General features: G+C 36.2%; 1 protein-coding gene across 1 annotated transcript in view; it reads left to right on the forward strand.

Moving 5' to 3' along the window:
• Window positions 1-16,296, forward strand: part of LOC122556050 (uncharacterized) — a 23,169-nt gene continuing 6,873 nt past the window's right edge. The window contains exons 1-3 of the mRNA XM_043702451.2: window positions 1-172; window positions 6,257-6,601; window positions 15,296-15,466. Of these exons, the coding sequence (XP_043558386.1) occupies window positions 112-172; window positions 6,257-6,601; window positions 15,296-15,466 (577 nt within the window). The 5' untranslated portion in view covers window positions 1-111. The remainder of the gene's footprint in view (window positions 173-6,256; window positions 6,602-15,295; window positions 15,467-16,296) is intronic.

Here is a 16,296-nt window from a genome sequence, read left to right on the forward strand (position 1 = left end):
TTGGTTGTTACTCACTTACGAAGGAAACTAGCTCATAGTTATCCTGAGTACTAAGAGAATGTGCAGTGTTCAATCACCTTGACTCGTTAATGGCTGTTTCTGCCTGAAGTCATGATAGAAATAACCATGTTGTTTGCTCAACAAATCTTCTTGATGTTTTCTATGACTTTGGGTGAGTACGGGTTTCTCTTTACTTTGTAGTCTTTTGATGTTGAAAACTGACTTTAGATTAAAAGGAAGCAAATTTTTCAAGCACTTTTATGAACTCCAATTGATCTAGAATGTTTAGTACTGTGAAATCCAGTTAAAGGTCTCATACATTATCTCCAATGAGTTCAGGTCACTGATAAATCATTTATTATTTATATTGCATTGTACGATAGTCAAGAAATTACTGTCAGCAAAACCATTGCAGAAATATATGGTGCATTTTTATGAAATTTCTTTCTTTGCTTTTTTCAGTAGAGTTAGTCCATAAATTGATTTATAATAAACACGTTCTCTTAAACTGGCATGGAAGAGAATTTGATAATGTTACTTTAAAGACTTGCGCAACAAAATCACTCACTGTAATTTCCAAAACATAGTTTCGTATATTATTTATACTGTGTATTCTCTTGCTGTAAGCTCAAGGATTTGTTGGTTTTCAGTAGTCTATTGCATACTATCATCCGCCAATACTGTAGATAATAGGGTCCCACTGAGGTCAAGAGCAATAGGTTGTCAAATAGGGCATTAAGCTGAACATTAAGAAAATAGCAAAGATGAAAATCTGGGTATATTGCTCAAGGTATTCTCCATTCGTAATCTATAAGTGTGCTCACTTGATGAGTAAGAGTGATACAATCAACAGTATTGTCTACACTAGGTATGTGTGACTGGTTTTTAACATCATACTTGTGTCATATCAGGTATTCAACTCAACTCAGATATATATTTATGTTTGGCAAACTGGAAAACCATTTATATCGTGAACCTTTCTGAAAGGACAGTCTGCAAAAAAAAATCACATCTGACAGTTCTCTTTGCAGCTTTTTCCTTTTATCACACCCTCTGTAATAACATTCCTTTGACATACTTTGTTGTTGTGCAGCAACTGATAACCATTACATACAGCTTAAAATCTGTAAAAAAAATGAAATCATTGTTAATGCTATATATTTGGCTATAAGAATACAGAATTCTACTTCTTTCTTGCTCAAAGATATTAAAATTTAAATTTCAAATTTCTCTAAATGGCGCTCGTGGGGTGATTGTGAGAGTCGGGGTAAAAGTTTTGCTTTGGGATATGAACCAGGGGCAGAAAGGCAGAACTGGAGTTAAGAAAGGGCAATGAAATGTAGCCCAAAATTCCATTTTTTAATGATAAATGGAAGAATGATACTTTTACAATTTTGATTTTAAATTATTTTATTTTTGAGAATGGGATTTCACGGCAAAGCTATCCATAATGTCAAAAAGAAGCTTGCAATCTTATGTTGTCTTAAAAGTGGAATGTTAGTGGCTTGTTGAATTTTAGAGAGAACTCATCACATTTACTAAATTGTATGTTTTCAAGCTTGAGATCAGGCTCACACTTTGGGACACATTCAAATTTTAGATACAAATCTGAGTGCTAAATGTTTTAATGGCTAAGTGTATTTGTATGCTTCTTACTTCTGAATTGTTTCTAGATATATTTAAAAAGCACCCAAAATCTAAACTTGGCACCAACTTTATTGCCTTCACAACAGTTACGTTTCAGAAATAACCCATTAGTTTTGAAGTACTTTCACATCTTACTGATGTGACAAGTGCAATATAATTTCAAATTCTTGTCAAATCCAAATGATTTTAGACAGCTCAGTGAGAACCTTACTCAAAAGTTAAAATGTCATAGGAGACCACAAAACTGTTTTACAGCAACATTAAAGTTCCAGTGTAAACATACCTCTCGTCACTTCCATAAATGTTGTATAATTCAGCTCTGTCTTTTTGTAACATTAAAAGCAGAATACAATGTGTCATTATAGGAGACTTAACAATAGGCTTAGCTTAGACTGCTTCTGGAAAACTAAAAGAAAATCCCTGTTCTTCAATTCACAATATTGCTATCTCCATCTCCATTTGACCTCAATCTTCTCTTGAAAATTGTTTTCCACTTCTCTGCACAAGCTATTTGTTGAGGTTTGTTGTTAGTTTTAATGGATGGCAACAAAGCAAAATTGAACTATTTTATCAATGACTGCTTCCAATTTGGTCAGAACAAAAGATGGTCAAAGTGTTTTTAAACCTTTCACTCCAGATCAGCAATATCCTTCATAGATGGGGTTTTGGATTTTTCAACACTGACTACACTATAAGAATGTAAGAGACAGAAGTAGACCATTGATCCCATCAAGTCTGCTCCGTCATTTAATGAGATCATTGCTGATTTGATAATCCTCAGCTCCATTTTCCTTCCTTTTCCCCATAACCCTTGGTTTACTTCCTGGTTAGAAATCTGCCTGTCTCAGCTTTGAATATATATTGAAAGAATTCCACAAATTCTGTGAGAAGTAGTGGACAGCAAAGAGGATTTTGATCAGATGGGCCAATGGGTTGAGGAGTGGCAGATGGAGTTTAATTAAGATAAATATGAGCGGCTGCATTTTGGAAAAGCAAATCAGGGCAGGACTTACTCACTTAATGGTAAGGTCCTAGGGAATGTTGCTGAACAAAGAGACCTTGGAGTGCAGGTTCATGGTTCCTTGAAAGTAGAGTCACAGGTGGATAGGATAGTGATGAAGGCATTTGGAATGCTTTCCTTTATTGGACAGAGCATTTAGTATAGGAGTTGGGAGGTCATGTTGTGGGTGTACAGGACATTAGTTAGGCCACTTTTGGAATATTGTGTGCAATTCTGGTCTCTTTCTTATCAGAAGGATGTTGTGAAACTTGAACAAGTTCAAAAAAGGTTTACAACAATGTTGCCAGGGTTGGAGGATTTGAGCTTTAGAGAGAGGCTGAATAGATTGGGGCTGTTTTCCCTTGAGCATCGGAGGCTGAGGGGTGACTTTATAAACGTTTATAAAATCATGAGGAGCATGGATAGGATAAACAGATAAGGTCTTTTCCCTGGAGTGGGGGAGTTCAGAACTAGAGGGCTTAGGTTCAGGGTGAGAAGGGAAAGATATAAAAGGGACCGAAGGGGCAATTCTTTCATGCAGAGAGTGGTGCGTGCATGGAATGAGCTGCCAGAGGAAGTGGTGGATGCTGGTACAATTACAGCATTTAAAAGGCATCTGATGGGGATATGAATAGGAAGGGTTTAGAGGGATATGGGCCAAGTGTTGGCAAATGGGACTAGATTAGATTAGGGTATCTGGGCGGCATGGACGAGTTGAACCGAATGGTCTATTTCTGTGCTCTACATCTCTATGACTCTGTGACTCTCTAAGAAATTCCTCCTTATTGCTCTCAAAACCATGCAATCCTTAACCTGAAATTCCACTGTTTGGTCCCACAAGGGGAAATAACCTCTCCTCATCTACCCTAAGAATTTGTATGTTTCAATAGGGTCTCCTCTCATTGTTCTAAACTCCAATAAGTTCAGACCCAATCCATTCAATCTCTTCTTATAAGAAAATTTCTCTTTAAACAGGGTCAATCTTGCAAATGCAATCTGATGGCTGCCTCCAGTAGCAGTACATTTTCACTTAGATAAGGGAAACTGTTCATAGTACTCTAGGTGTGGTCTAAGTAGTGCTTTGCATAGTTTTAGCAAGACTTCCTTGTTATTGTACTGCATTCCCTTTGAAATATATATCAACACACCGTTTGCCTTCTCTATTACCCGTTGAACTTAGATGCTAGCTTTATGTGATTCATGCATGAGGACTCTCGAATCCCTTTGTACTGCACTTCTCTGCAGCCCTTCTCCATTTAAACACAATCAGTTCTGTTATTACGCGGTTGTTCCATTCTTGTGCAATCCCGTGCTGTAAGAAAATCATGTAATGGCAGCATCATTTAAATTAATGGGACTGGAATCGCATTATAACCAGTACAAGCTTTAAAAGTTTGTGCTTTAGAAACTGTGTCCCCAGTTCATCAATCACGTTACAGTGAATTTGCATTACCATAACATGCTTTAGAGCAGAAAAAAACTGTAATATGTAGTTTCTCCATTTCTCCTGCCAACGTTCATAACCTCACATTTCCCCACATTATATTCCATCTACCAAGTTTTTGCCCACTCTCCTAAACTGTCTATATTCGTCTGCAGACTGTTTGTGTTATCCTCACCGTTTGTTTTTCCACCTATTTTTATGTCATCCATAAACCTCGCTTTCCTCCTCCAAGTTATTCAGATTATGGCCTGGCACTGATCCTTGGTGCACACCAGTAGATACAGGTTTCTGTCCTGACAATGTTCTCATTATTCAAATAATTTTGCTTCTATTATTTAGCCAATCCTCTATTTAGGTTAATAGACTCCTTTGAACACCATCAACACAAGGTTTCAGAGTACTGTAAATACCACAATCATAAATCTGCTCAAACATTGCTGGCTTACATTTGCTGGAAAACGTTGATACAACGTCACAGAAATGTCATTAAATCAATTAGGCAACACATGAAAGCAATTTTAATTGTAATTAAAAAATATTGTGCATGACATGTAACTTCAATAACTATTTTTCTGTTTTCTTTGTTTGTTGATCACCTATGTCATACTTTCTAGTGTGTGCGTGAAATACAAAGAACGTATAAAAACTAATAAATCCCGAAGAAAGTATAAAAATAAATAAATACTGAATAAAAGTACGAAAGAATAGTAAATTGTTGACAGGTCAGTTTAAGCAGCAGTTTAATGCTGCATTTCCATTAAGAATCACCAAACACAAATGGAATTCTGAGTGCAGTACATAATAGGTATATGTTGTGTTAGTTTCTGTCACATTTTGTAAAATTGATCAATTTGATGCCTGATAAAACAATCATGTGCTTTCAAAGGATTTTTTCCAATCCCCTCTACTTCCATCTTTCTCATAATCTTTTTTCAACATTCATTCCAAAATGGGCATGTCAAAATTATCTTGTGCAGTGGTAACTATTAAGCAAATCATAATTCCACATGAAAGGCTACAGTGGTAAACTCTATTATCAGCTGTTGTTACATTTAAATGTGCATTGATAACTATACAATGAAACAAAAAAACTCTTGTGAGGTTCTGATGAAGAGTTACCAAAGTTAAAACGTTAATTTCACTTTCTTCCCATGGATGCTGCTGGACCTGCTGAGTTTCTCCAGCAATTTCTGTTTTTTTTGGACATCTAGGCGTATTGTTCAAAAAGAGTGCAATGAAACCTTTGTGACCATTTAACTTTTTTGTAGTACTTTAATATCACTGGATAGTTTCAATAGCTGTGTATGTGTGCATTCTAAATGATTTCCTGCAATATTCTAAATGTAATTCTTTAACTTTGTAATAGGTGTGTGACATTTCTGTTGTACAGTATCTTTGAAATTATATCAGTTATATCAATAACTTTTTGAAAACAAAAAGAAATCAATTATTCTTTATTTTCCCCTGCTTATTATTTATAACACTCCTGCAGATATTCAACAAGGAGACTACCTGAATCTCAAGACAGTGGAAATTTCAATATTCTACAATGTAGAAATTTCAGCATTGTCTTGCCGTGCGATAATGTTCCTGGCTTGATAATATTCTCACGATAACAATTTTTACAATTAAAAGAGCACAACAGCTCAAACAATATCACTTACACAATTCAAAAATGAATGGTTAAAGTCTGACCCTTATTCTATGGGTAGGTATGTTGCTTATATGTTAATTAAACCAGTTGCAAATGTCTCAGGACTCAATACAAAGGCTTATATATTTAAAGGCATAAAGCACACCCGGTTTGCAATCTGTTCTGCAAATAAGTGATAAGTTGAGATAAATGAATCGAAACCTGAACCAAAGTTAGTGGAAGACAAGTGTACATGAGCTTTAGTATTATAAGGGACATAAAGATTATTTTAAAAATATTTTTATATATAAATAGAAAACAATGAGAACTGTGAATATGGATCCTTGTAAGAGGTCACTGATTGTAAAGAGTACGATTTCAGCCAATTGTCTCCTGTAATTACTAAAGCTGAGACGAATTTGGCCTCACTGTAATGTAATTCAACCATACTAACTGACCACATTGGGAAAAATGAGGAGAAATGGGCTACACCATTCTATCATGTTAATGTCTCTGTGATTTTTATTTTCAGGTGAATCACTAATTCTGAAACAGTATCCTATGAGTATTGAGAAGAAATCTGGTCAGTCAGCTCAGATCTACTGTGAACTTCACAATGGAAATGCCACTGAAGACATGAGATTAGTATGGTACAGATACACAAGTAAATCAAAGATTGGAGAAATCAATTTAAGGACAAAGAACTTCACAGCCATTAACCGTGTCCTTTTTAAATGGGACCTTAGCACCTATAAGGCATCAATGTCAATTACACAGCTGGTGAAAAATGACTCTGGAGAATATGGTTGTGAACTGTTCTCATTTTCTAGCCCTGAGATTATAACGAAAGCCAATGCAACAAACCTTACTGTTACTGGTATGTTTCTGATCTTTCTCAGCATCTAAGTAAATAATTTAATGCATTATCAAAGGTTAAATTGCTGAATGTTATCATTCACTCATATTTACATATGTTCAGAACGATGACATAGGGATTTAAAAATTACAAGTGTGAGTTGTTTTAAATTCCTCAGTAGAGTGTATATCCATATTCCACATTGCGGGTAAGATGTCAAATTCTGTAAGAAAATTCCAAAATTAAGCTGCCTTCTTAACTCAACACACATTGATATTTGATTTGAACCAGCACTCTTCATTGCCCACATTTAGTTTGATGTTTATGTCATAACTGTCTGAAAAGATAAATCTTTAGAATACTGGGGAGTTGATGGCCGAGTGGTATTATTGCTAGACTACTAATCCAGAAATCCTGGTAATGTTCTGGGCACTTGGAATCCTGCCATGGCAGATGGAGGAATTTGAATTCAATTTCTAAAAATCTGATGGAAGAGTCTAATGATGATAATGACTCCATAGTCAATTTTCAGGAAAAACCCATGTGGTTTACTAAAGTCTTTTAGGGAAGGAAACTGCCATCCTTTTCTGGACTGGACTACATACAACTCTAGTCCCAAAGTAAAGTGGTTCACTCTTCATAATTAGGAACAAGCAATAAATATTGGCCTAGCCAGGAATGCCCATGTCCTGTGAATGAATAAAACAAAACTTAAAACAACCCATCAGGAATAAATATTGTAGTTTAACAACATCAAAAGGGTGCATTTCAGATATCCTTCTTGGATGAAATGCTTTATTAATTGAAATTTTCGATGTGAATTAAAAACTCTTTATATGAAGAAGTTACATTCCAAAATGTAGAGAAGCTAGCAGAATATAATCTTTCAGAACTTCAACTACAAATCACAAACTTCAAAAACTAATTTAGGAAATATATATTAGGACATTACTGGAATTTATATTAAGCCCAAGAATAAATCCATGAATCTATTTAGCATTGTACAATGATGAAAAATGTATATTATTTCCATTGCACAATGATTAAAAAAGTTATGATTTCCATTAACAGCAATTTTCAGTTTATGTAAAATGAGAGTGCACTGTTTAATGAGAATAGTATTCCAGAGTCCTCCTTCTTATTGTCAATGCACAGATAGTTCCAAAGACTGGATTCATGAGTCTTTGGCTGTGACTTCTAAAATACCTTGAGAATTGTTGGTATAAAACTATTCTATATTGTGAAGCCAGAGAAACATGAGCACATTCTTGTGTGCACAAAGCTAAAGGTAAACCAGATTCAGGAACTGTAAAGGTTGCTGCAGCTGCACAACATACCAATAACATGGTTAAGAAAGGCCATGTTTAGTCCAACCAGTTTTGATGCGTGTACTATTTTCCCTCTCCACCTCTGTTACAGTGCCAAACTGTGCTTTTCATTTCTTCCTTTTTTGTTTGATGATTCACTATTTTTCAATATTTTCATTTTAATTCTCATCCTTTGGTGTTTATTTCAGAGATAGATTAATGTTCTTTGAGAATATCTGTCTTTATCAAATGCTTTTCCATTGCATTCAATATGGGTTGAGTGCAAAGTCTCCTTTCAGCTTAATATGGACACATACCTCCTTTGCTATTAACTGTGGAAATTGATGTGAGACTTTTCAGGCTTGTGCTTTATTTGAGTGTCTTTGAAAATTCTTATGTAAATTGCACAGATTGGAATCAGGGAACTAAAATTTTAACTTCCAATGACATGAAAAATCTAAAGGACTTGAATGTCTGAGTGTGTTGTGTTTTACAATAGCAATTTAATATTTGCACTAAAAAATTTTAAAAGTTCTTAGTTTTGAAAAAATGAATGAGAACAAATTAGTCATTTTTAAAATGTACTCAAAAAATACCCAAATTCACCCCCCACCTCCAGCCTGAAACTTTTTTTTTATCCATGTTACATGTTTGATAAAATGATGTGTAATTGGAACTATTGCAAATTGTTTATTTTCTTGAAACTACTGTTCAGAAGATTACCTCCCACAATCCAAAGATGTGCAGGTTAGGTGAATTGGCCAAGCTAAATTGCCCATAGTGTTCAGGGATGTGGAGGTTAGTTGCATTAGTCAGGGGTAGAGTAATAGGTTAGGGGAATGGGTCTGGGTGAGTTACTCTTCAACAGGTTGATGTGGACTTGTTGGGCCAATGGCCTGTTTCCACACTGTAGGGCTTCTATGTTTCTATGATTATTATTATTTCTAATACCATAGATAGAAATTTTTGTTTGCTTGCCAGTGTCGGTGTTAGGTAGATGCAGTTCTAATGCAACCAGAAAGAGGCTCCACTTAGACTAGAAATAGGTAACCACTTGCTGAGTTAAGATCACTTCTATTCATTCATGAAATGTGCACGCCATTGGCTGGGTCAGCTTTTATTGTCCATCCCGAGTTGCGGTTGAGAAGATGGTGGTGAGTTGTCTTTTTGAAGTGCTGTAATCTATGTGCTGTCGGTAAACCTAAAATGTCATTAAGGAAGGAGTTCCAGGATCTTGACCCAGCAACACTGAAGGAATGGCAATATATTTCCAAATCAAGAGGTAGGTAGCTTGGAGGAGAACTTGCAAGTTGTGATATTCCCGTGTATCTGCCACCCTTGTCCTTCTAAATTGTAGTGGCTGGGGGCTTGGAGGATGCTGTGTATGGTGCTTTGGAGAATTTCTGGTGTCCATCTTGAACACTGTTGCCAATGAAGGTCAGTGGTGGGGGGACTGAATGTTTTTGGATTTGGTAGTCGTCCACAAGGTTACTTTGTCCTGGATGGTGTCAAGCTTCTTGAGTGTTGTTGGAGCTGTACCCATCCAGGCAACTTGAGAGTATTCTATCACAGTCCTGACTTGTAAATGTTAGGGAGGCTTTGGGGAGTCAGGAGGCGAATTACCATTACAGGACTCTTATCCTCTGACCTAATATTGTAGCTACAGTATTTATATGGCTAGTTCAGTTCAGATTCTGGTCAATGCTCATTCAACTAAGGAAAAGTCATTGGCTGTCAAGGAGAAATGCTTCAAATCTTTGTTGTTGGATAATCATTGTCTGGCACTTGTGTGGCATAAATGTTACTTGCCACTTGTCAGCCCAACACCAGGATATTGTAAAGGTCTTGATTCATTTAGACATCAACTGTTTCAGTATCTAAGATATCCTAAATATTGCACAATCACCAGCAAACACTACCACTTCTAACCATATGATGGTGGGAAGGTCATTGAGAAGCAGCTGAAGATGGTTGGTGCTAGGACACTTACCCTGAGGAACTCCTGCAAAGATGTCTTAGATGACTGACCTCCAACAACTACAACCACTTTTCTTTGTTCCAGGTATGACTGCAGCCAGTGGGAGATTTTCTTCCAATTTCTGCTGACTCTAGTTTTGCTCGAGTTCCTTGATGTCACACCCAGTCAAATGCGGCCTTGATGACAATCAAGGGTGGTCACTCTCATTTCACCACTGAGCTCAACATTTTTGTCCATATTTGAACTAATGCTGTGATAAGGTTAGAGGCTGAGTAGCCTGACTATTTATAAGACTCTCTAAGTCTTTACTGGTGATTGAATGCTGTAATTGGCTAGTTTGGGTTTGTCTTGTATTTTCTGTACAGACATACCTGGGCAAATTCCCATGTTGTGATGCAAGTGTTGTGGCTACATTGAACTGCTTGTCAAAAAGTGCAGCACATTCTTGACACATATTTTCAATACCATTGCCAGAATATTGTCAGGGCACATTACCTTTGCAAAATCTAGTGCGTCCAACCATTTCTTGAAACCATGTGGAGTGAATTGAATAGAGTTGGTGAAAGATTGGTATCTGTAAAGCTGGAGACCTCTACAGGCTGACAAGGTTCAACCACTTGGCACTGCTAGCTGAAGATTCTTGCGAATGTTTCAGTCCCATCTTTTGTGCTATGTTGGGTTCAGGCATCATTGAGGATGAGGATTGTTGTGGAGCATCCTCCTTCAGTGAGTTGTTTAATTGCCCACCAGCATTCACAACTGGATGTAGCACAACTGCAGATCTTAGATCTATTCCTTTGGTTGTGGGATCACTTAGCTCTATCTAACACCTACTGCTTATGCTGTTCGGCATTCAAATAGTTCTGCTTCACTAGGTTAATACCTTACTTTTAGAGACATCTTTACTGTTCCTGGCATGCGTCCCTGAACTTTTCATTGAACTTTTCATGGGGTATGTTTTCGTTATATATGAAAGGGAACAAAACATTTTCAGTCCCGTGAATTAAACTTTCAATTAGTTTACTAAAAATACTCAGGAATGGTAATTCTTTCACCCATCTTCTCAAACAGCAGTGAAGACCACATTGGATCCAGGTTTTAAGGAGGAAAGCTTTAATGAAGGCAAAGATGCACAGTTTTGATGCAACAGGGGAAATCCAATATTTCCCTCCAGTCTGTGGAAAGGAATTCCTCTCCAGTTATAGCTGCCTTGAGCAGGCAAATGTCGTATGACCTCACGCAAGTAAAATGGCCTTCAACTGACCCTGTGGATTCTGGACAGGGTCAACAGCAGAAGTCACCAACACATGCAGTCCTGGCATAACAGTAGGATCACATCCCTGAGATTTCTAGGTCTATGATCTGCAGGATATAGTTGACACAAGGAATCTTCATATGCTCCATTCATCTCACAATCACTAAGGAGCTCACTGAATCTCCCAACTATAAACTCATGGGCAGTTTTATAAAGACCCATGGGGCATGTTTTCTGTTTGTGATTTGTCATAAAATCATAAATGCAAAGCATATATTTACATGTTCATTACAAACACCAAAGACACTTTTTTTTTAACAAGCTGCCATCAATTTATTTATAAATTTTCCAGATGCTCAATGGAAGAATGGAATTCAATCCAAAGAAATGTGACATATATGCATTTTGTGCAGGGCAAACAAGCAAAGGAATTCCAGAAAGAATAAATGGTAGGATACTAAGAAAAGGAACAACACAGATCCCTGAAGTAGTAGACAGTAAATTGGTTAAGAAGACATGTGGAGTACATACTTTAATTGCCTCAGGTAATAATCATTAGGGTAGGGAGTGTTAAACTGGAACTGTGTAAAACATAATTAGAAGTCACAGCTAGACTATTGCCTATGGATAATTGCAGAAGTTCTGCAATGACATTGGAGAGGATACAGAGGCAGTTTACAAGGAAATTACCTGGAATTGAGAACTTTACCATATGAGGAAAGATTGGATTGTTTTAAATGGAACATGGAAAGCTGTGTATCTATATTCTATAAATCCATATTTCTGTGTAATTATGATTGTACGGTTACCTTTGTGAGACTCTCTGGAACCAGTTTGATACATCAGAAAGAATGCTATCAAATTCAATTGATCTGCGTCAGTTCATTTAAGAATCATTTGAGTAGTGGTTTCAAAAAGTTTGATCAACAGAAAAATAATGATCTTATATACAGATACAACTAGACAAGGAATCAGTTTAGCTCAGTTGGCTAGATTGTCAGTTTACAGAGCAGTATGATGCCAGCAGCATTGCTTCAATTCCCATCACTAGTCACCATGAAGGACTCTCCTTCTCAACCTCTTCCCTCTCCTGAGGTCTGGTAGCCCTCAGGTTAATGCACCACCAGTCACTTCTCTCTGATAAGACAGCAGCCCCTGTGGTCTGGTAAGACTATGGTGGGTCAAGAATAAAGTGGTGCTGGTAAAGCACAGCAGGTCAGGTAGCATCCAAGGAGCAGGAAAATCGATGTTTTGGGCAAAAGCCCTTTATCAAGACTATGGTGGCCCAACAACTAGGCAATAAGGGGTGCAGATAGGGAAACATTTGCTTATGGAACCTGTAACCTGGTGATAAAAATATTCCCAGTAAGTCACAGGAGATATTACTAAAGTAATTATTAATAAATAGGAGATTTTATGAATATGAAATCCTTGGCTGAGATTCATAAGAAAGTCACTATATTATAAGGGAAAAACAACCTTTAGAATCTCAGGAGTACCTAGTGAATATTCCATTCACATTGTTCAGAGATATTGGGTCTGTATCCAAAAAATGGGCAATGAACAAATGTTACCTTAATTTTTTTTTAAAAAGAGCAGTTTCCATGATTTTTCAAAATGTACATGATAAAATAAAAATGGATGTAGGGGTATTTCCCAAAGTGTTTCCCAGAGCGTCTCATGACTAGACACAACATGTAAAAAATGTACACGTAATCTAAAATTGTGTGTACTCAGTATTTGTCACAGTTAATACTAATGGTTAAGAGGAAATTCCGTTAGATAAGAAAGATTGAGCCCACATTTCTTTGTTAGTTATTAAACACTAAAATGTTTTTAAAAGGGATACACTTTCCACCTGCAGCCTCTAAGTAGGAACATTCAATCTTGCTAAGACTTCTGATCTCACTTTTTGACTGCTCATATTTTCTCTTTGATGATTATCTTTAAACTGTAACAGGAAACCGTATAACATAAATGATTGAAACAAGAAGTCAGCAAAGAGCGCATATTTATTGGTGTAACTTTCAAGTACCATGAATTCCTTTTGAGGCTTGAAATAAATTAACTTGAAGCAAAATGAATGATTACCAATTGGCAGTCAATTTTACATTCTGCCTTTTTCTTTGTTTCTCTACACTTTGTTTTAAAACTGATGTTTCCAAAATCTCTAACAACAAATAATTTCTGAAAGAATGGAATTCCACAATTTTAATTTTCAGATTTAACAAAGTTGCTTGGCAGTAAATAAACATGTGCATGGTGTTCAAACAATATTTACGCATGAAATTACAATATTTGACTTTTTGTGCAAGAAATTTAGTTCATGTTTGCCATGCAAATACAGGAAAGTTGCAACATTCAACAATGGTGAGACAACATTGAAAGTCTCTTTTCGTATAGCCATTGTAGACCATCACAATGAGTGCAATTCACCTCACTATTACTTTGACAGGTCAAAATCTATTCCAAAGCATGCAGTTGAGTCTGTGTGACAGAATGGAAAAATGCAAACCATTAGCAATTAACAATTTTTAAAACCATTCATGAGGGAAAGATTGACCCATTGTTTTAATTGGTGTGTGTAACACTTAGCTAGAAATAAGTTTAAAAAGAAATCAATAATCTTCATTAGGTTCGACAACTTGACTGTAAATCCTTTTAAAATAACAGTTTTCTGTAGCTATCATTTTGTTGTACCATTGTTACATTTTTTTAATAACGGGAAACCATAATTTTGAGTAATTCCCTCTCAATTAACTTGTTCAACTTGGTGCAGATTAAAGCAAGCAAAAATGGTGTTCAAACTCTTGCTGTACTTTCTGAAGCAGACAGCTATTAATCTTTCCAGACTTTACAGCAATCCATTTTACTTTTAATTCCATCAGAACCATTAATGCCTCACCAATAATAATTTGCAAATTATTAAATTACTAGTAAAAGTAGGCTGATGTTGATGCAGAAAACCCTCTGAGTGCTACTTTCTGTGCATTTGTTAATTCATCTTCATAAGTTCATATCAGGCTATTTTATCACCAGCTGAATCCCATTCAAAATAGCCAAGTACAGAGGGAACCTTGATTATCCGGCATTCAATTATCCAAATATCAGATTATCTGGCAAGATCGCAATGTCCCAATGCTCGGCTAAACTATGTTACCCGGTATTCGATTATCCGGAGTTCGGTTAACTGAGCAAAATACTGCCCGCCCGTGTCCTTCGGATAATCGAGGTTCCTCTGTAAATAGTGCAGATAGGAATTTATTTAATTATATTCACAAATGAACAAAGATGGCCCTTGAAGGAAGTTAATCCAGATAATTTGTAATAACCAGATCCTCAAGAAATTACTGAAGAATACAGAAGTCAGTTTGACATAAAGACATCCTTCAAAACACGTATCTATTACTGTTGTGAAGAAAGTTCACCGTCTGTAATTTCTTTAACATTTATATCAATTTTTTGGATTATTTTATCCCCTCCAACTTGCCATCACTTGCCATCTCCACCAACACACACACACACATACACACACACACACAAACGCACACACAAACACACACACACAGAAGTATCTTCAATGCCTTGTATCACATCTTAGCTAAGAAAGTGGACATTTGATTTGTAAAGAGCCCTCCATATATGTTGCTTCAAATCTGACCACCAGATGTTTCAGAGAAGTGGCTTGGAATATCTTTACTGCTATTTTTTTTCCTTACTGGGACAACATTACAAATATTAAGATGAATGCTACTGCTAAAGCTGTGGTAAAATATATAGCCTTGCCATGAATCAATTATCAATGTGTGCATTACAAATATTGCAGTTTAATAGTAAAAGCAAAACACTGTGGCTACAGGAAATTTGAAAGAAACACAGAGACTGCTGAAGCAATTTAGTGCGCCTGCTACCATTTGTGAAGAGAAAAACAGAATTAAAGTTTTGAGTCCAGTACGTCTCTTCTTCAGACCATTAACTCTGCTTCTTTCTCCACAGACATTGCCAAGCCAGCATTCTCTGTGTTCACTATAGTTTTAATATGTTTGATTTCAATTACAAGCAAAAAAAAAGTTTTAAAATGTGGGCAACAGTCATTTTTGTAAAATATTATTCTGACAGTCCATAACTGTTGAGATTCCCTGTCATTCATTAAATGAATTATTGCTCATTTTCAGAAGAACAGTGGATTGGTCCACAGAACAGAAACAACACAGACAATAACAAGGCAGAAGAATTCCAGAATAAGGAAGCTAGAATTCAAATAATTGTTGCAGCAGTATTAGCTGCATTTGTCATCATCTGCCTGCTAATTTATCTTTTATTCAGATACCGACCAAAAAAACAAGGTAAGTTTCAGAAGATCTATTTTATATTTAATCAATTGTATATTTCAAGCAGATAATTCAGACAAGGCTTTGAAGCAAATTGGTCAGATATTATACAGTCACATGGACCTAAGCTTCCACTTTTCAAGCACACAGGACTTATCTGTTTTAAACCATTTGCATTTATCTATAATCTAGAATTTTCACAAATTATATGTACAGGGACAAAGATCACAGACTAAATGTGGTGGAAATCCCAGTTGAGGTAAGTGGTAAAAGGAAAGTTAAACTCATGCAGATGGGTGGACATAGTTTGATCTGGATGAGTTGCAGCACTAGACTATTGTACAACAGTTGATTTGTTGTTGTTTTACGTTAGAAAAGCTACGTTTGGAAATTTTCTAAGCATAAGCCATACCCTTGGAGATAAAGTTCCTAGATTTCAAAAGGAAGAAGACTCTTAAAGAAAAAAAAATACAAAACACTAAAAGCAGAATCTTTCCTGTGAGCTGAATAAAATTAAGGAACAAGTCAACTTTATCACTTTTCCAGCAGATGGTTACGGACTGACATTGGCAAAGACTTTGGACACAGACATTCTTACCATCCAGGAGAATATCACTTAGAATGGCAGAAAGGCAAAGAGAAAACAAAGGAGTTATTTTTAAATGAACAACTGCTGGTTTTACAGCAATTTCTGTTTTAATTAATCTCATTTGTCTTTATGATAATCCAATAGCTTCATCAAGCAGGATTTAATAGGCCCAATCATGTTCTTAAGTGATAGCTGGATAGCCTGAGTATCTCTCTCAGTTCCATGGGAGAGATCCAACATGAATGAAAAGCCTGTC

Source organism: Chiloscyllium plagiosum, unplaced genomic scaffold (genome assembly GCF_037043375.1).
Source record: "Chiloscyllium plagiosum isolate Xiang-an unplaced genomic scaffold, Cpla_swu_hap1 HiC_scaffold_13, whole genome shotgun sequence".
Taxonomy (NCBI): domain Eukaryota; kingdom Metazoa; phylum Chordata; class Chondrichthyes; order Orectolobiformes; family Hemiscylliidae; genus Chiloscyllium; species Chiloscyllium plagiosum.